This window comes from Peromyscus leucopus, chromosome X, assembly GCF_004664715.2.
Source record: "Peromyscus leucopus breed LL Stock chromosome X, UCI_PerLeu_2.1, whole genome shotgun sequence".
Taxonomy (NCBI): domain Eukaryota; kingdom Metazoa; phylum Chordata; class Mammalia; order Rodentia; family Cricetidae; genus Peromyscus; species Peromyscus leucopus.
In genome coordinates, this window is record NC_051083.1 from 118,880,494 (window position 1) to 118,900,594 (window position 20,101).

General features: G+C 39.1%; 1 protein-coding gene across 1 annotated transcript in view; it reads left to right on the top strand.

The window, feature by feature from the left end:
- The window catches only part of Ints6l (integrator complex subunit 6 like), a 62,979-nt gene that overhangs the window by 22,350 nt on the left and 20,528 nt on the right, over positions 1 to 20,101 (top strand). Inside the window, 9 exon segments of the mRNA XM_037198810.1 lie at positions 755 to 904; positions 1,739 to 1,828; positions 2,055 to 2,238; positions 2,667 to 2,795; positions 5,231 to 5,394; positions 8,503 to 8,655; positions 12,647 to 12,779; positions 16,886 to 16,980; positions 17,973 to 18,151. Coding sequence (XP_037054705.1) covers positions 755 to 904; positions 1,739 to 1,828; positions 2,055 to 2,238; positions 2,667 to 2,795; positions 5,231 to 5,394; positions 8,503 to 8,655; positions 12,647 to 12,779; positions 16,886 to 16,980; positions 17,973 to 18,151 — 1,277 coding nt within the window.

Consider the following 20,101-nt stretch of genomic DNA (forward strand, 5'->3'; position numbering starts at 1 on the left):
TATCTATCTATCTATTTATCTATCTATTGGTAGCCATGTGTATTTATGTGTGCCTGCTTGTCTGTATATTTGCCACACATGTGTGCAGGTTCCCCCCCTCCCCGAAACCAGAAGAGGATGCTGGTCTCTAGGAACTGGAGTTATAACTAGTTGTGAGCTACCCAGTACATGTGCTGGGACCCAAACCAGAGTCCTCTGCAAGAGGAGCAGGTGCTCTTAACCACGGAGCCGTCTCTCTAGCTGCTTTATGTGTATAATTCTGTATTGTCATTTAAAAGTGAAACTACTGGACAAGAAGATTATTAGTTATCAAAATTCATGTAGCTCAGACACTCAATAACCTCTCCCCCTTCTATCAAGGACAGTGCATCTACAAAATAATTGCTTTTTACTCTCTCGTGACTCCATGCTCATCTGCTCACTGCCACTACTAAGATGAGGGAATTGGTGTGTATGAGTAGATTTAGTTGAGCCTGAATATAGATTACCTTCTTGAAACAAAGCCCTCCTGCTTGCAATACTGAATGAATGTTTTGTTTGCTTGAGTTCTTTGCCTTTGATCGTTAAAGCTAGTAGAACTTTTGGAAAGTGACTGCTTGTTTGCTTCCACTTGAGCAGTCAAGATCTAGAATGGAATTAGTTTAAAGAGGGATTAATTTGTCAGAGGCTTGGTACTGTGTTATTTGGTGCTTATTTGTGCTCTATCTTAATCATTGTATAATTGAGAATTTCTTTGTCAATGTTTGGTTTTCAGGCTGGTTGGAAGGAAAATCATGCCACATTCATGAGCGAGCTGAAAAATCTTCAGGCTTCTGGACTGACTACTCTTGGTCAGGCTCTAAGATCCTCATTTGATTTGTTAAATCTCAACAGATTAATATCTGGAATAGACAATTATGGACAGGTAATGATTTTTGAGTGAGTACAGCTAATTTATTTTGATGATTTAGGGTAAGAGTGCAAAATTAGGCAAGACTTGTGCTACCTGTACTATCAACCAAAAGGAAGTTCATGCAGCTTATAGATGCACATTTCATAAAAATCACAAAGCAAACCCAAATGTTTGGTTCTTGGTTTTGTTTTGGTTGTTGTTGCTTTGTTTTGTTTTGTTTTGTTTTTCCCTGGCTGTCCTGGAACTCGCTCTGTAGACCAGGCTGGCCTCAAACTCACAGAGATCTGCCTGGCTCTGCCTCCCGAGTGCTGAGATTAAAGCTGTGTGCCACCACCGCCCGGTCAACTCTTTTGGTTCTTAAACATCAGTTCATCAATGGATTATACACTAAATAAAATGTCTTGTCATTTGATCTCAGAAATCTGAGAATATGATGAATAAGGTGCTGCAAAATGTTGGAAGAAGGCAGTGGGAGGGAAATCTTCTGTGTCCCTCCTTCTTCCCCCACCCCCAGTCTAATAAAAGACTTGGAAAGCTCCAGATAAAAGAGGAGGCCAGAGAAGCACGTGCTGCTGCCGCCACCATTGTTCCTTTCTCTCCTAAATGCTCTGCTCAGAATCCCGAGACACATTGTCTGCGCTGCAGAGCACGTGCCCCAGGTGTCCCTTAACCTGTGCCAGGATTTTATCTCAGGTGAACGGGTTCATGAGTACGGATGGGCTTTTATTTCTTATTTATCACGGAAAATTTTATCATGCTTGAGGGATCATTGGCAAGGCAAATGTAGAAGTTTAAGTAAAATCATATTGCTTTACTCAGCTCTAATGCTTTTTAAATATATTTTAGGGGAGAAATCCGTTTTTTTTAGAGCCATCTATTTTAATTACCATCACAGATGGAAACAAGTTAACAAGTACTGCTAGCGTTCAAGAAGAGGTGAGATATATTTTTTTAATTTCATTTAAATAGCAGAGAACATGTAGCTATTTCTGTGGGAGGCATGTATTTCCAGTTAAGAATACAGTTTGCACAAATCTATGTTGGTAATCCTTAAGAGATGGCTTAATTCTGTTGAGTTCCATGAAAGTGCAGTGAACCATTGAACTCTTTCTTCTTTTATATGGGTTGTTATGATGAACCTTTTCAAATTTTGCCTTATCAGCTTCATCTTCCTTTGAATTCTCCTCTGCCTGGAAGTGAACTAACCAAAGAACCTTTTCGTTGGGATCAAAGGTTATTTGCCCTGGTGTTGCGTTTGCCTGGAGTGGCTTCTACCGAACCAGAGCAACTAGGGAGTGTACCAACTGATGAATCGGCCATCACACAGATGTGTGAAGTCACAGGAGGTACTACTGTCCTTTCAGGTTTCTGCAGGAAGAATTTGGGGTGGGAGAGTATAGGGTTTTTTGTTTTTGTTTTTTTGGTTTTTCAAGACGGTTTCTCTGTGTAGCTTTGCGCCTTTCCTGGAACTCTCTCTCTCTGTAGACCAGGCTGGCCTTGAACTCACAGAGATCCGCCTGCCTCTGCCTCCCGAGTGCCGGGATTAAAGGTGTGTGCCACCACCGCCTGGCTGAGTATAGTTCTTATTAAGAGCCGCAGCTAGCCTTTGGTTGCTTGCCTTCAAAATCTGTGAATTCTGCTGCTTAAGGTCATTGTTCATACCACATCCCTGCTAATAAAGTTATGATGGTTCTAAAGGCTTTCAAATACTTGTATTATGAACCAGGATTTGATTTGATGAAACTTATGCTCTTTATTTTTCTCTCTGGCATAGGTCGCTCCTACTGTGTAAGAACACAAAGAATGTTGAATCAGTGTTTAGAATCACTAGTTCAAAAAGTGCAGAGTGGTGTAGTTATTAATTTTGAAAAAACAGGACCAGATCCGCTTCCTGTTGGAGAAGGTACAGTAATCATTTTCTAATCTAAAACATTTTTTTACCATAATATAGTGTGAGGAAGAATGACCTAAGATTGAAAAGACATTAAACATGTGGCGGTAGAATCCAGTATCCATGTGCATCCCATTCATCACCAACATCCTTCCAAACACTGAAGTATGATCGATCACTGCCCATGCATGTGTTAGGTGGTCAAATTCTAGCAACCTGCCGGGCGGTGGTGGCGCACGCCTTTAATCCCAGCACTTGGGAGGCAGAGCCAGGCGTATCTCTGTGAGTTCAAGGCCAGCCTGGGCTACCAAGTGAGTCCCAGGAAAGGCGCAAAGCTACACAGAGAAACCCTGTCTCGAAAAAAAAAAAAAAATCTAGCAACCTTCATTTCATGTCAAACATTTTCCTAAGGAAATTACTTTTTCTGACCTTAGTTTTTGGCTAAAACTGATTAATTCATCCCTCTGCTCCCCAAATTTTTGGATATCTACTATGGTATGGTACTTGAGTAGTGATCTGATTTGGCGCTTGTGATCACCAAATATGCTAAATTATCCTTCTGAAATCTCTGTTAATTACCACCCCATAGCAAGAGTGTGAATGTTTATTCAGGAACTTACAGTATTCTGTGAGGTTGTATATTGGTATTTTCTCCACCATTCTTTAACTGCAGAATGTTTTCTCTTCAAATGAGATCTTATAGAAAATTTGACATCTAAAAATATAGAAGCATTGGCTAATTTTGCATAAGGAAGTTAAGCCATAGTGAAGCTCCAGATGGTGTGTCAAATGGATGTTTCTGAATGGGTTTCAGAAGGATCAGGGGAACTAAATTATACCACAGTGATACAGTACAGGACTTCCTTAAAGCCCTGTTCTTTGTTATGGCTTCTCCATTCTCTCAGCATGGGTATGTGCACGCACCACACACACACACATACAGAGAGAGAGAGAGACAGAGACAGAGACAGAGACAGAGAAGAGAGAGAGAAAGAGAGACCGAGAGACAGATTTCTTTATTACCATGCATGGTGTTTGGTTTGATTTGATTCCCTTGGGTAAGGCCAAAGGGATCCACTATACATGGCAGAAAGTAGCACAGTTTTGTCTAGCACAATGGATCTTGTGTTTCTTGACTTGTTTTACTCTTTAGTTCTTATATCCCTTTGAGAAATTGTTGGAAAATGTAGATTCCTTTCCTTGGAGAAAAAGACTTAAGTCACACAATACAGTTTTATGTGTACTTTCAGGAGTTTCTTGGATTCCTAAGTTAAGAATGTCTGCCAAAGAACACTGGGGCCTCACAGCATATTTTGAATCACCCATATAGGGAAGGGTGTGCTGTAGTGTTGGCAACTGACTGCCCAGTCCATAATTTTGTGTTTACCACCTTAACATGAACGAGAAACTCAGATTGAAATACTAGTTGCATCTGCTGTCTCATAAGTAGCTCAGATTTCCTTTCTAGCTCCATTTTTTTCCTCTTTGTCCAGAGTTCTGTAGTCTCAAAGAATCTGATAAAAATAATAATACTTTGCTCGGAAAGATGGGCATCCCCAGCATTGTGTGCCCAACTGTAGAGGGATCCTCACATGTATTTCTATGTTTTTCCTAGAGCCTGGTGAACTCCTGTAAAATCTCATAACCTGAAGTAATTACTTGTTTAAAGTAATGCCAAAATAAATAAATCAAGTCTTCTGTAATTTAAGGAAAATAACATCCAAATAACTAAAATGTCCTTCCTAATTATAATTTAGACTAGTAAATCATGGCATAAGGATTTTTTGTTTTTGTTTAGGGAGGCAAAAGAAATAAGCTAATTTAAATAATTAAAATGAGTTAATGGTGTATTACTATGCATTATATGTGGCCAGATTACATAGAATGGTGTATGGAGAAAATGGGGTGAATTTTCCACAACAGTCTTGAGCTATTGGCTTTTTATTCCCCACCCCTATGTATACATAGAATATGCCACCAACATACTCCCAATTATCAAGAAAATTTAGAAAGCTATGTATTTTGTTTTGGGCGTCACTGGGTATAGAGCAAAAATGTAAATGGAATTTATGATCTATTTTGCCAGCTCCCAAAAATGTAAAGACTATACCAGGGAACAAATGATTTCATTTGCCTAATTGGGTAAATGAATTCTTGAAAAATGACCATTGTGTTGTGATGTGCTTCACTTATGTGCCCAAGTCTCCTAAAATGTAAAAGGAGTTTTCCACACAACTTCCTCTTCTCACAGTACATTAAGAATAGTGGGAGGCATTGAGTTAAAGGACAAATTAGATTCAAATTGTCTCGAGAGAGAGAACAGAAATCCTTGGACTGCCACTGCCTTTTCCTCCTTTCATATTTTTAGTTTTAGTTTGTCCTTTGTGTACGAGAAGATAAATAACAGTCAAAAGCAGTCCCGCCTTTGTCACATATTTCTCTCGTAGATGGACTGATGGATTTGTGTAGGCCGAGCAACTCATTTGCTGCTCAGCCATGGCACAGTTGTCATAAACTCATCTATGTGCGACCTAATTCTAAAACTGGTGTTCCTGTTGGACATTGGCCAATTCCAGAATCGTTTTGGCCAGAACAGAATTTATCTTCACTAGTAAGTATTATAAATGAAAAGAGTAAACACTGATCCGGGTTTTTAATTAGATGACAGCGAAGCTTTTAAAATAACTTGAGGCTTTTAAGCTGTGCCACAGGCTAGTAGACCCCCTTCTTTTTTGGCTTCCATCTTTTATTGAAAGGCTAGTTCTATGCCTTAAAGCAGAGGAGAAGAGCCTTTATTTGATCGTACTTGTTAGTCTTATGTGCTGTTGCCTTTGCCGTGTGGATATTAAAGCATTGCTTTTAGTTAATTTTTTTTACATTTATTTAGTGTGTGTGTAACCAAAGTTTGAAATATTTTTATTTCTTTTCATACTTTATATAGGAACTTATTTTGAATATGGCTATTTTGATGCATTTGGAAACAAATTAGGAGAGCATTGTTTTAATGTTTTCTCCCTCCTAAAAGATACATTTTTCCAAGTAACATTTACATTCATTCATTATTTATTTATGTGTCGTTTGCTTTTCTTGTTTTGCTGTTTTTTTTCGTGGCAATATTGGCAGGTGAACCTAGGGCCTCACACATTCTAGGCAGCTACAGCCGCTCTGTGTAATATGTCATTATTTTTACTGTGGACAATAAAATAGGAAAATAATGGGAGGCTGGTTATGCAGAAAACATTGCATTAAGGCATGAAAAGGTAAAAATGAGCAGTTGGCGGCTGCTCTCAAGGATGGAAGTAGGAGAAAAATGTAAACAAACAGCTGTCTCTGTCCTTGAAGGGAAGTGCAGATCAAAATTTGTGCAGTTCTACTTCGATACACTTTCACGGCTACTCGACATTCCCTTTCAGTTGCCTTATAGTATTCGTTTTTCAAACCCGGCTCGGGAAGTAACAGGCTTCCTCACGGCGTTCTCATACATGCTCCATCTGGGCTGAGTCTCCCTCTGCTCCCTTCAGCATCCCTTTGCCCTTGCCCCACGTCAGCCTTTTGCCCCAGCCTTCCCCCTTCAATGTGAATAGCTCATGTGTCCTGTTGCCTTCTCCACCTCACTTCTTTAAGGCCTCTTTTTTCCCATCTGATGGGCCCCTGGCCTTTACCTACCCTTTCTCCCATCTAGATATACATATTTAAGCATTATAAACTAGAATCCACATGTGAGAGAGGACATATGTCTTCCTGATCCAGAGTTATCTTGCTTAATAAAGTGTTTTTCAGTTGTACCCATTATCCTACAAATTTGACAAATTCATTTTTATTTTTTTATTTATTTTTTTATTTTGCTTTTTGTCTTTTTTTTTTCCGGAGCTGAGGACCGAACCCAGGGCCTTGTGCTTGCTAGGCAAACACTCTACCACTGAGCTAAATCCCCAGCTCCTTTGTCAAATTTATTTTATGGCTGAAATTCCATTATGTATCTGTCTGTTTTCATCATTTATTCATCCATTGATAGACATCTGTGTTGATTCTGTGTTTTTAATCAAGGCACTTCTGTTTCATGTGGATTCACATTTTTTGTTTAAGATGGGCTCTCACATTGTAGCCCAGGCTGGCTTTGAACTTACTCACAGTCCTTCTTACTCGGCTTCCCAAGTACCTATAATCATACCCTGGTGAGCCATTTACTTTTCAATGATTCTAATTATGCATTGCTTAAAAAGTTATCTCTAAGCAAAGGTTTGTCTTTTGGTGTCTGCATTTGGTAGAAGAGGGTTGGATGCTATAGTTACCCTTAGTACCAGATGAAATGGCTTTTCTCAGGGGTAGTGTTTAGGAAAATAGGAGGTTGTAGGAAACATACTCTGTTTCCTATCCTCCAGGAAAGAAAGCCTGAGTAGTTCATGTGTGGTCTGGGGCTAGGGATGGGGAATACAAACATATCATTGCTCCTCTACTCGCCAGATTCAGGTTAATTTGTATTTTAGGTTCTAGAAATTTCCACAGTGAACTGCATTTTTTCCCAGGCTACCAGTTTGGGTACTTATATTTGCAGGAGTAGTCATGGAAGGCTCAATGAACAAGACACCTTTTAGCCCCATTCTGTGGGTGAGGGAAAATATTCCTCTTCTCTCCCCCAGGGCTCCAGGGTGGCAAACCCGTCAGCTCATAGCTCCTTCAAACCCCTTTGGTAAATTTATTTCATTATTGATAGCCATGGGGTTTCACTCAGGGGTTTATCTTTTTTTTTTTTTTCTTTTTTTTTTTTTTTAGATACACAGATCTAAGAAATCAGAAACATTTCACAAACTGATTAAACCTGAAATAAGGGAAAGCTGGAATGACGGAAATTCCAGTAATTTATACACAGTTTGCCCTATCATTCCCCCACCTGTAGTAGATCACTGGAGAGTCGTTTTTGTCAATTCTCAAGCGTCTTATAAGTTTATAAATGACAAAGCTCAATGCATGTGTTTCCACTTTTCATAAAGGAAGCCAAGCCATTTCCATCATGTTTCTATTGCCCCCCCCATGTGTCTCAGCCTTGGCTGTCCTCCCTTCTCTCTGTGGTGGTCTCTAGTTATACAAAGCTGCTGATCAAATTGCTTCTCCTTTGCTCTACTATGGTGCCCCAAACACACAGGCCTTTGAAGTTTCACCCAAAGCACCCTCAGCTTCAGCTGTTCAAAGCAAAGACGTGGGTATGAGCAATGCTATAAGATTCCTTTGAGCCCCTGAAGTTGTGACCAGATCATTATCATTGTGTATCTTGCCCTTCCATACCTTTGCTATTTTTCCTTTTGCTTCTTAGTAGCTTGAGCTCATTAGAAAAGCTACTCCTTGTTCAGTGGTATCACAGTTATCTAACCTCATGCTGCAGAAGACTGACACTCATCAAATGCTTAAGGGTCACAAAATGGATTTGAGAGTGAGTTCATCCTATGGATCATAAGAGTTACTTTAACATAATTAATAGTTTTTATTTCACTGAAGTTCTAGCACTACATTTCCTTATCTTCCATCTTCCCAATCCTAAGAAGAGGTTAGAGGTGAAGGACTTGAGTTACCACTGCCATGGTGATTCTTAAAGTTCTAGAAACTCTTCAAATACTAATCGGTATCTTAGTGATTGTTTGACAAAAATGTAACAGGACTTTCAGAATGGTTAGAATTGTGAGCTTGCTTGATATCCAATTGTATTTCCTCTCTTTTTTTTAAGCCTCCACGAACGTCTCATCCTGTTGTGAGGTTTTCCTGTGTCGACTGTGAACCAATGGTTATAGATAAACTGCCCTTTGACAAATATGAACTTGAACCCTCTCCCTTAACTCAGTACATCTTGGAAAGAAAATCTCCTCATACTTGCTGGCAGGTATCTATCTTTACCTAGTAGCCAAATGTCTATAATCATTCTGGGACCTGGGAATTGGTTATAAATTGGGGGTCTAGAGAGATAGCTCAGTGGTTAAGAATGCATACTGGCCAGGCGTGGTAGCCCACGCGTTTAGTCTCATTACTTGGAAGTCAGAGGCAGATGGATCCCTGAGTTTGAGGCCAGCCTGGTTTACAGAGTGAATTCCAGGACAGCCAGGCCTACATAGAGAAACCCCGTCTCAAAAAACCAAAACAAAGGAAAATGCACACTAACTTTACAGAGACTCTAAGTTCAGTTCCATTATTCACATCAGGTGGCTCACAACTTCCTGCAGTTCCAGCTCCAGATGATCTGATGCCATCTTTCTGGCCCCTGTGGACACCACACACATGCACATACCCCTACGCACATATACACATAATTAAAAACAAAAATATGGGTGTGGTGAGATGGCTCAGCGGTTAACTTAATGCTCTTGGGAGGATCCAGGTTCAGTTCTCAGCAGCCATGTGGCATGCAGCAGCTAACAGCTGTCTCTAACTCCAGTTCCAGGCATCTGAAGCCCTCTTCTGGCCTCCATGAGCACCAGGCATGCATGTAGTGTACAAACATACATACAGGCAAAACACTCATACATAAAATAAAAATATATACATCTTTAAAAAATGAAAACTTTAAAAATCTTTTCAAAAATTACTTTAAAATATTTCAAATTTAATAATAATTACACTGCATTTTTATTTTATTTTTTTTTTTTTTTTGGTTTTTTCGAGACAGGGTTTCTCTGCGTAGTTTTGCGCCTTTCCTGGAGCTCACTTGGTAGCCCAGGCTGGCCTTGAACTCACAGCGATCCGCCTGGCTCTGCCTCCCGAGTGCTGGGATTAAAGGCGTGCGCCACCACCGCCCGGCCAACACTGCATTTTTAAATGCTATCAAATAAACAATGTAGCCAAGAAAATAAACTTAGAAAAGTAGGAAACATTAATGTACATTGCCATTTGTGGAAGTAGGATCTGATGAAACCACACATTTGAGAATTTGGGGTTGGGTAGACCCGTAAGAACGGATCTGTTCCCCAGGCTAAGAACATTAAACTACAGGGTGTGATTCAATTCAGGTATGAGCAAGACTCTCAGCCCTTATTTTGAACTTGACAAATGAGAAGTCCTGCATATTTGGGGCCGAGAACCAGAAACTCTGAAATTACCTTTTGTATGAGTATAATGCAGTAAAACTATAGTTTCTTTAGTACAAGCCCCACTGACTGGGATTTGACTTAGATGAGGCAAATGGAGAGACAGCATTCTCTCGCGCTTCTGAGGGCTGTGCTGCAGTAGGAAAGACCTGCTCATAGCTTAATAGAGTTGCCTGTGGAGTTTGCCTTGTAAAATTCTAGACTTGACAGTCATAGCTTTTTTATTTGGATACAAAAAAAAGTCCTACATTATAAAGATGTCCGTTCTATTATTGAACTATGGGACCACATACCAGCCAGTAATTTTTAGGTTCTGTTGACACAAGAGATACTTTCAGACACTCATCTGTTCTGTTCTAAAATGTGAGATCACTGATACACAGCATCTATAAGCTACTTTAATTCTCTCAAGATGCTAAGGCTAGCTCAAAAGAAAAGGAACAAGCTTGAATCAAAGATATAAAGGGGGAAGAAACAAAATTTCAAAACTACAGGTGGTACTGGCATATGTCTTTAATCCCAGCACTCCAGAGGCAGAGGCAGGCGGCTGTGAGTTCAAGGCCAGCCTGGTCTACAGAGCTAGTTCTCGGACAGTTAGGACTGTTAAACAGAGAAACCCTTGTTCAAAAAGAAATTTTAAAAAACATTTCAGAACTACAGTATTGAACAGAAGCCAAACAAAAAAGATTACATACTGTATACTTGTACTTTTCTATATTCAGACTGCTAAACTTAACTTACTGTGTCCGAAGTCAGAATCATATTTCCTCCTGAGGGCTGCAGGGTAGTGGCCAGAAACGGACACAACTGGCTTTCTTGTAGTGGAAAGAACACCTAGGTCAAGAAACAGAAAAGGACGGGCAACTCCCTCCTGTCCTTTTTCTGGAATATTCGCCATCTCCTTGTTTACCCCTAAATTCTAGAAATGTGGACATTAGAAGATTAACTTCTTCTTTTGAATAGTTTGGTTTGGGTAGGAGGTTTGAATTTCCACAACAAAATTAAATAAAATTACAAATCACACCTTTTTTCTTAAGTAAACTTCATTCTAGATAGCATATTCCTTCTAAATCTTCTCCAAAGAAACGGAAGACATCTGTCCCTACTTCTCCACAGCTTCTCAAATGTCATGCATAGTCTTTGTCCTGACCTTCTACGAATTTGAGCTGGTTGATTGGTGGGACTGACAAAGAATGGAGCCGGGCCGAGGAAATCTCAAAACTTGAGTCGAGAAGGTGTTCTAATAGAGCCGGGAGGAGGCTCAGGCAGTGGAGAGCTTGGCTCGCCTGGACGAGACGAGCACTGCGTTCAAGGCCAGGGCTCGCTGTGTTTTAAAGCGCCCGTCAAGGACCTGTAGCTGTAACTCCAGCATAGACAGGTAGAGACGGGGGACCCGGAGCTCTCTGGCCAGCCAGGCTAGCTGAATTGTTGATCTTCAGCTTCACTGAGAGATCATGTCTCAGAAAATAAGGTGGAGGGCAGCAGAAGAGAGCACACGTTAACTAGGCCTATACACATGTTCATGCACGTGCACTTGTACTTACATATGCACTAACACACACACACACACACACACACACACACACACACACACACACACTTGTTTTTTACTTTGCGTGATGCATCATTTCTCCCTCTTAGGAAACAAAATATACCCCATTTTGTTATAGTTATCTGTTTAAAGTTCGAATTGCAACAAAAATCTAGAAGAATCATTTTTAGCATTCTTTATGTTTTATGGCGTCATCAATTACATAAGAAAGAAAATTTTTTTTCTTTTTTCTTTTTCTTGTTTTCGTTTTTTGTTTGTTTTTCGAGACAGGATCTCACTATGTAGCCCTGGTTGTCCTGAAACTCTCTATGTAGACCAGGCTGTCCTCGAACTTGCAGAGATCTGCCTGCCTCTGGGATTAATAACTGGATTAAAGAAGAATTTCCTGAACTGTAGGTGACATTGCTGTTACGAAGAAGTAGCATGGTAAATTGTTGTCATTAAGGAACCCTACCAAAGGTCTTTGGGAAGGGGTAGGACCAGGTCTCCAAAAGTTTGTATTGGTGTCCTCATTTGAGTCAAAGAGTCTAAAGAAGGAACACAGAGAAAACATGGAGGCTGGAGGACTCTGGCATGGCACATCAGGTGTGTGGAAGCTGGCAGATAATGCACACCAACTCAGGAATACCAATAAAGAATCAAAAGGTAGTTATGTGAATACAACCAATGTTCTACTCTTCTAAGTTGATGTAGCCAAGAAAATGTGTTCCAGATTGAAGTGAAGCATCTCCTTGCTGCCTCAGGAAGTGTACAATAGTTTCTGTCTCATAATAGGTTACTCTATAATATTTACTCAGTTAAAAATGAAAGGAACCAGCAAGACTTAATTGAAGTATGTATAAGGACTGTTTTCACAGTCTTTTAATGGCCTTTCTTTGGGAATGGAACCATAGTCTTCTTTTTCTGAGTCTCCTGTAATCATGCCTTGTTCTTTTGGGAAGCTGGCATACTTAATACTATTTCAGCATCATTTTCCATTATACTAACCAAGTGAATTTCTGGACATTGTTGATGTGTCCTGGGGCCTCTGAGTGGTTATTGTATCATCTAGTTCAATTTGTAATATAATTGTGGAATAGCTATAATTTGAATATGCCTATTTAGCACGCTATTTTTACATGACCCTATGCAAAACTACCGAGTCTGTTTTTTGAATTGCTGTGCCACAGATGTTGCTACAAGTTTGGCCTTACCTAGAATAATCCCTGCCGTAACTGTACATTGCTTCATGTTCTTCTTAGGTGTTTGTTACCAGCAGTGGGAAATACAATGAGCTCGGATATCCGTTCGGTTATTTAAAAGCTAGTACGACTTTAACTTGTGTAAACCTCTTTGTGATGCCTTACAACTACCCAGTTTTACTTCCTCTTTTAGGTGAGTAAAATAAGTGCTACTTAATCATCTTTAAAACATGGCAAAGTACTAGGTAGATAAAAGATTCATAAGCATTTCAAATTCCATCAAGGAATGACCAATACTAGAGTAAATACATGTGTAACTGATGTGGAAAGATAGAACTTCATTTCCTTTTTCTTTCTTATTTTGACTTGTACATCAAATAGAAGAGATACCTGATCTGATCTTGGCTGTTCTTCAAATTGCAAACTCCATTAATCACCCTTCGTTCTCCACCTTTGAAAGAATCTTGGTTTTTCTGATGAGTTGGAATGCCCCCAGAAAACTAGATGGTGTGTGTGTGTGTGTGTGTGTGTGTGTGTGTGTGTGTGTGTGACATGAGCATGTGTGTATGTTTGTGTGAAGGCCATAGGTTGATGTCAGATATCTTTTTGAATCACTTTCCACTTTGATTTTTGAGAGCCAGTGTCTTGGTCTCTCTGGAACTTGCTGAGCATCTAGGCGTTTCCATGGGTGCTGGAGACCCAAACTCAGGCCCTCATGCTTTAACAGCAAGCGCTTTCCCAAATGATCCGTCTCTCTAGCTCCAAAACTAGGGCTCTTGTTGAAGAGGAATTTGATGGCTTTCTTCAGAAACTAGGGCTTCTGTGAGGCTACTGACTTGATTACACTCCTTTCTCCCCAGAGTATTAGATACGCTAAAAGCATATGCTTTAAGCAGGGTGGGGAAGTAAGGTACAAGGGTCAATTCTGCAAAGCAGGGTTAGAAGTTATGGATTGGTTCCATGACAAAATTCTAAAGGATCGACTTAAGTAGCCATTACTCAATGCTGTTGAAAATGTATATGAAGATGTTTACTCTTCATTTGAAGAACTGTATTTTCTTTTTTTCTTTTTTCTTTTTTTGGTTTTTGGAGATAGGGTTTCTCTGTGTAGCTTTGCGCCTTTTCTGGGACTCACTTGGTAGCCCAGGCTGGCCTCGAACTCACAGAGATCCACCTGGCTCTGCCTCCTGAGTGCTGGGATTAAAGGTGTGCACCACCACCGCCCGGCGAAGAACTGTATTTTCTTAGAGTAATATACTACATGACATCCTTCTATGTGTAAAGTTGTGAGGATTTTTGGTGGTTTCTAAATTTTTGCATAAAAGGAACATTTACAAAATTTAATCAAGGTACTACTATTAATGTATGATGTATTTAAAAGGCAGTACTTTATTCGTATTTAAGAAATTTAAAAGTAGGTCATCATAAATATATCAGCATGGTTGCTTTGTATATTTCACTTTATTTCTTAGTCCAGTCTAAACATGTTCTTTCTAAGAGTTGCTGCTAACAGTAGAAAGTGCAGGCTATATGTTAGAGGATAGTAAGATTACCAATAAAGGGGCTGGCAAGATGGCTCAGCCTTTAAAAGCACTTGCTGCTCTTCCAGAAGACACAGGTTCACTATTTTACAACTATGTAGAACTCCAGTTCCAGGGAATATGACACCCTCTACTGGCCTCTGAGAGTACTGCATGAACATGACCTGCAGGCATACATGTTGGCAAAACAGCCATATAAATAAAATAAAAATAAATAAATCTTTCTTAAATTACTAGTAAAATGTGTCTCTAGTTCATGTATTAATCTATCCCTTTTCTTAAATATGTCCTTATGACCTCAATTTCCACAAATATATAGTAAGGAAAAAAGAGTCATTTTCATTTAGGCTGCTGGGTTTTTGTTTTTGTTTTTTTTTTAAGTGTACTTTTGATCCACTTGATTGCATGAGGATTGGCATACAAAAAGCATACATATTTAATCTCCAGTATTCATGACTGTACACCAATGAAACATCACTACAATTTATGCCCTAAACATGCCCCATTCTTGTCTTTCAAAAGTTTCTTTTTATTATTAATTTTTATAATGAAAGTAAATACCATAAGATCTACTTCCTGAGTAAAATTTCTATATATAAAACACTAGTGCTAACTGTTAACACTTGTTATGGTGTCGGAAACAAAGGAGACACAGAAGGACAAATAATCCATGATAGTGCTTACATACTTCTCTAGCTTATGGTCTTGTGTATTGCCAGCTGGCCTCAAGCTCTCTATGTAGACAAGAATGTAAATAGTAGAGAGACATTTAGATATAAACAAATCAGATAAAACAGAATAAGCAATACCCTTAGTTTTTATTTTCTTTTTAAGAATTTATTCTTTTTTTTTTTTTTTGTTTTTGTTTTTGTTTTTCGAGACAGGGTTTCTCTGTGTAGCTTTGCGCCTTTCCTGGAGCTCACTTGGTAGCCCAGGCTGGCCTTGAACTCACAGAGATTCACCTGGCTCTGCCTCCTGAGTGCTGGGATTAAAGGCTTACACCACCACCGCCCAGCTAAGAATTTATTCTTTTATGTATAGAGGTTTTGCCTGCATGTATGTCTATGCACCATATATGTGCCTAATGTCCACAGAAGCTGAAGGAAAACTTCAGAGTCCCCTAGAACTGGAGTTCTAGAAAGTTGTACACTGTTATGAGCTGAGACTCAAACCTGGGTCCGCTGGAACAAGTGCTGCTTAGTCCTCATCATCACTGAGCCATCTCTCCAGCCCCATCCTTACTGTTTTTAACAATGGCAAATGCTTTGCCTAGAAGCTGATTGAGTCGATTTCTTGTCAGATTGGTTTTCCAGTGCTGGGGATCAAAAACAAGCCCTTTCGCAGACTAGGCAAGTGCTATCCCACTAAGCTACATTCCAGCTCTGCAGACTTCTCAAACCTCTGTGTAATTCCCAAAAGACTTCAAGAAATAGCACAGTATAGCAGGATCTTCCCATAGCGTTTCATGGCTTCCTGTCAAGACATGAATGGTCTGTAAAGGACCTGAGGGCTTCAGTCAAGGACACCTTCTGATCTCTTGCTTTCTTCTGGGTGGGGGAGGGGGTGGAGAACAAAAGACCTGCTTTTTATGGCTCTGTAAATTTATTGAAATTTGTTTCACAGGGAGTGAATAATTCATTAGGGCAATAAAGAGAAGAAAATAACTAGTTGCTTTTCTTAACCAAAGAACTTTTTAAAGAATAGACCTATTTGTAAAGAATGTATGCATTTCTCCCTCTGTAAGTCAACTATTTGCCTAATGAAACTTAAAGGAACAATAGAGGACGAACTGATACTATCCGCTGTCTTTATAGTGTGAATAACAGGTAGATGTTGATAGCTGGGATACCAGTTTGAATTATTAAGTTAGAAATATTTTTCTCATACTTGGAGGGAAATAAAGAGGGTGTTTGGAAGTTTTCATGCAATATGTATAATGCATATATTTCGATTACTAAAATAATTATATTTATATATTAAAAGATAGGGAATAGCTGCATATTTAAGGTAAATATCTTGAGTTATGTTGGTGCACATGGTGTTCAAGAGACATATTAAGCCAGACATGATGGTACATGCCTGTAATCCCAGCAATTGGGTGGCTGAGGCAGAAAGATCCTGAATGAGCCAAGCCTGGCTACATAGTAAATTTAAAGCTTATCTAGGCTACATAGTGAAATCCTAGGTCAAAAAAAATCAAAAACAAATAGAGAGGAAGGATGTGCATGCCATGGCATGTATGTGCAAGTTAGAAGAATCTGTTCTCTTCCTTCTGCCGTGTGGGTCTGAGGGATGGAACTAATTTGTGAGGCTTGGCTGCAAGCACCCTTACCTGCTGAGCCATCTTGCTGGGCCCCACCCTCTATGCTTTTTGTTTGTTTGGTTGGTTTGGTTTTTCAAGACAGGCTTTCTCTGTGTAGCCCTGGCTGTCCTGGAATTAGCTCTTCAGACCAGGCTGGCCTCGAACTTGAGATCTGATTGCCTCTGCCTCCCAAGTGCTGAGATTAAAGGCATGCGCCACCACTGCCCAGCTTTTTCCACCATCTTGAAGTTTAAAGAAGTCTTCAATTGAACTATTGTAAGATGGAGACCATCTGTATGGAACTTTGGTATATACAACAACCAGGAAAGACAATCAGATAAACTGCAATGAAATATTCATCTAATGTGAATCAAATCCAATTTCTAATGTCAACTGCTTGATTTTACATCTTGCAAGCTGGTTCTGGGCTAACAATTACTTGGTTTTGTGTTACAGATGACTTGTTTAAAGTTCACAAGCTTAAGCCAAATCTGAAGTGGCGACAGGCTTTTGACAGCTACTTAAAAACTCTGCCTCCATACTACTTACTAGTATGTATTTTTTGTGTGTATATATGCATATGTATTAACTGTCACTGATGATTCTTGTCATAAGGAATCAAAAGTTTTATCCCTGCAAGAAGATAACTCTTTGTACTTTCTGAACATTTGTGCCGTCACTGTCTTCCCAAGCCATATGTAGAGTTTGGAGATGATATGGCGGCACAAAAGAGCATTGTCTTTCTGTTTCCTTTATTTTTAACTGCCATGGTCATTGTTATAAGCACATCTATGTTTCTCTTATTAAAACTAACCTTATAAAATTGTAATTCTGGAATGTAAGAACAAGTATGTCTCAATTCATGTTACACCAACTTCCCTTTTGAACTCTAGAAACTCATTGTGGCGTTTCAGTCCATAAACAAAATATGGAAGAAATTATAGTTCTTTATTGCTGGTTAAATGCGTCCTTGACACAACATGATGTGGAGGCGTTGGCATTAGAGAGAGGATCCAAGGAGAAGAAAACATCTTGGCCTCATTCTGTTTTTTATACTTTGAGAAAACAATGCCTAATTATTCTGAACTGGTCATGTAATCCAAATCAAGACAATCAAGGTCATTTCAGGAGTTGCTGTCATAACTTAACGCCAAGTTTCTAGAGGTGAAAAGGCAGAGTCTTCAAGGGGACCACTGGTGTTGCTGGGAGGAGAGAGTGGGCTGTGTTGCTGTGTACCATGGCAAGTGTGGGTTCTGCAATCATATGCAGTGGGAAGTGATTCATGATGGGGATTAAGACTGAAAGCAATGTACTTGTTTGAATTGGCTGCTACTTGCTCTTCTTACCCACTCTCTTCTGATTTTTTTCTGCTCCTTACTTCTCTGCTATTTTCATTGCCACTTTTTAATGTTCCATGTTTGGTTTTATGTACAGCACCTTGACTTCTAAGAAATGAATCATGTCCCCTTGCCCCTTATAACTGAACTTTTGAGTATTTAAGATTTATTCTATTCTTACTGTTGTGTATTTTGTTTCCTTATAGCCATTAAAGAAAGCACTAAGGATGATGGGAGCTCCAAATCTGATATCAGATAATTTAGATTGTGGACTTAGTTACAGTGTTATCTCTTACCTTAAAAAACTCAGCCAACAGGTAGTATTGGTAAAAACGAACAAACCAAAATCCTTTGCCCTCAGAAGTGCATTTCCTTATTCTTTAGTGTAATTGTAACTTTTCAAATTAAATGTGTATATATCTCTACACTTTATGGATTAGTAATCATGTGATTCTCTATGGCTTCTAGCTTCACCATTAAACGCAGTTAAGGGTCTGTCAGTATCCTTTGATGCTCTGCCATTTCTCCTTCTGCCTGCCAGTTTGTTCTGCCCATCCGCTGGCTGATATTTTGTGGCCTAAGAGGGGCAGAGGCTTCATAGGCTTCTCTTGTGGGTCACATTTGGTCTGTCCTCCAACTAGCTTCTCCTCAATTCACTTGGCTAGAGCATCCCCCTTTTGTGAGTCAGCACACCAAGGTCTGGTGTGATTCAATATGCCTTGCCTGAAATCACTTTTCAGGCAGCATGTTCAGCTCTTATACTCACAAGCTAGCCCTTGGATAAATAGCTGCCTGCTTTTCCCTGGAGAAGGGGGGGCACAAGACTAGTATTCTTCAACCTAGAGAGTGATAGACCCCCAAGGGAACCTGGAGAGTGGAGTTCTTCCTCCTCTCTTGCCCTTCATCAATTCCTTCAAACCCCACCTCATTCACCATTATTCACCTTGTCCCTTGCCTGCCCCTCTCTATTAGTACCTCATCTTCCACTCAACCCTCCTTATCATATTTCTCACTTTTACCTAGGCCATTCTTGTAGGATGGAGATATTTGGAAACTATTGAGTTAGAGTGCTACTGCCATGCAATTGTGCTGTGTGATAAATTAATGCAGCAGCTTTATGCTCTTATTCACAAATACATATTTTTTTAGGTAGGAAGTTACATTTGCAGCAACTACAGCATTTCAAGCTGAGTATGTTTGCAGATTTGGCCTTTAGAAAACTGAGTACTAAGCAAAGTGGCAGATTTTACTAAGGGACCTATAGGACTCCATGACTGGGATGCTGGCATGCCTTGCTAGGAATGAGCAAAAACTTAAAACCACATTCTAAAGTTTACAAATGCATACTAGTCTAACATGCTCATAAATGCAAAAGAAAATAAAGGCAAGCCCAGATTTTTGACATAATAAGTCCCCCTAACCCGCATTCCTCTCTGCTAATAGATTTTTGTTGTTGTTGTTGTTATTGTAAATACCTTGGTTATTTATCTTTCTATTGATCTATTGATTTTTTTAAAATTTGATGTTTATGTTTGGCCTTTAAGGCTTTGTCAGAGTATGGCTACAAAGGAAGAAAAGTGAACAGAGTTGAAACTAATTCAAGTGCTGGACCTTCTGGGACAAACTGTATTCTTTCATTGAATGAACTTTCAAGGTCATTCAAGGAAACAGAACCTTTATCTACTTTTGTCTCATATTTCATGACTTAAAAATTTCCTTATATATTATATATATTATATATATATTCCAAATAATTAGTTAGGGAAAATAAATATCTCTGGCCAATCCATAAGAAACAAAAACAAATATTGGGGGCTTATTGAACATGGATAGAATTGTATTTTTAAGAAAAAGGAAAGATTATTACTAATTTCTATTTCTCTAATTACTAATTTAGTATCTATGTCACCAGTGTCCCTTGAACCATCTCAGATGGATCTAAAACACGAAATATGCCAAACACCCTGCTTTCACTCATTCAAGCAAAATTAATTGATGCAATGTCTATTAAAAAGATTTCCCAGTGTTAGTGAGAAACTTACTGAGTAGACATTAAAAGTATTTGCTTAGTAATATTTGTTAAATTAAGCTTTACTTTTATAAGATTTATTGAATCATCTCATATTTTTTTTAAAAAAAATCATTTTACTGTTTTCAAATATAATGCCAGTCTATATGATCTGAATTTAAGCAATAATTTACATGTATGAATACAGAGTTTTAAACCTTTGTATCTGGATCCAAACTGAATGTATTGATTTAGATTAGATTTTGCAGTAACAGTATGTGCTTTTTTATGTCTATGAATGAATTCTTGCCTATAGTTTCTATTTTC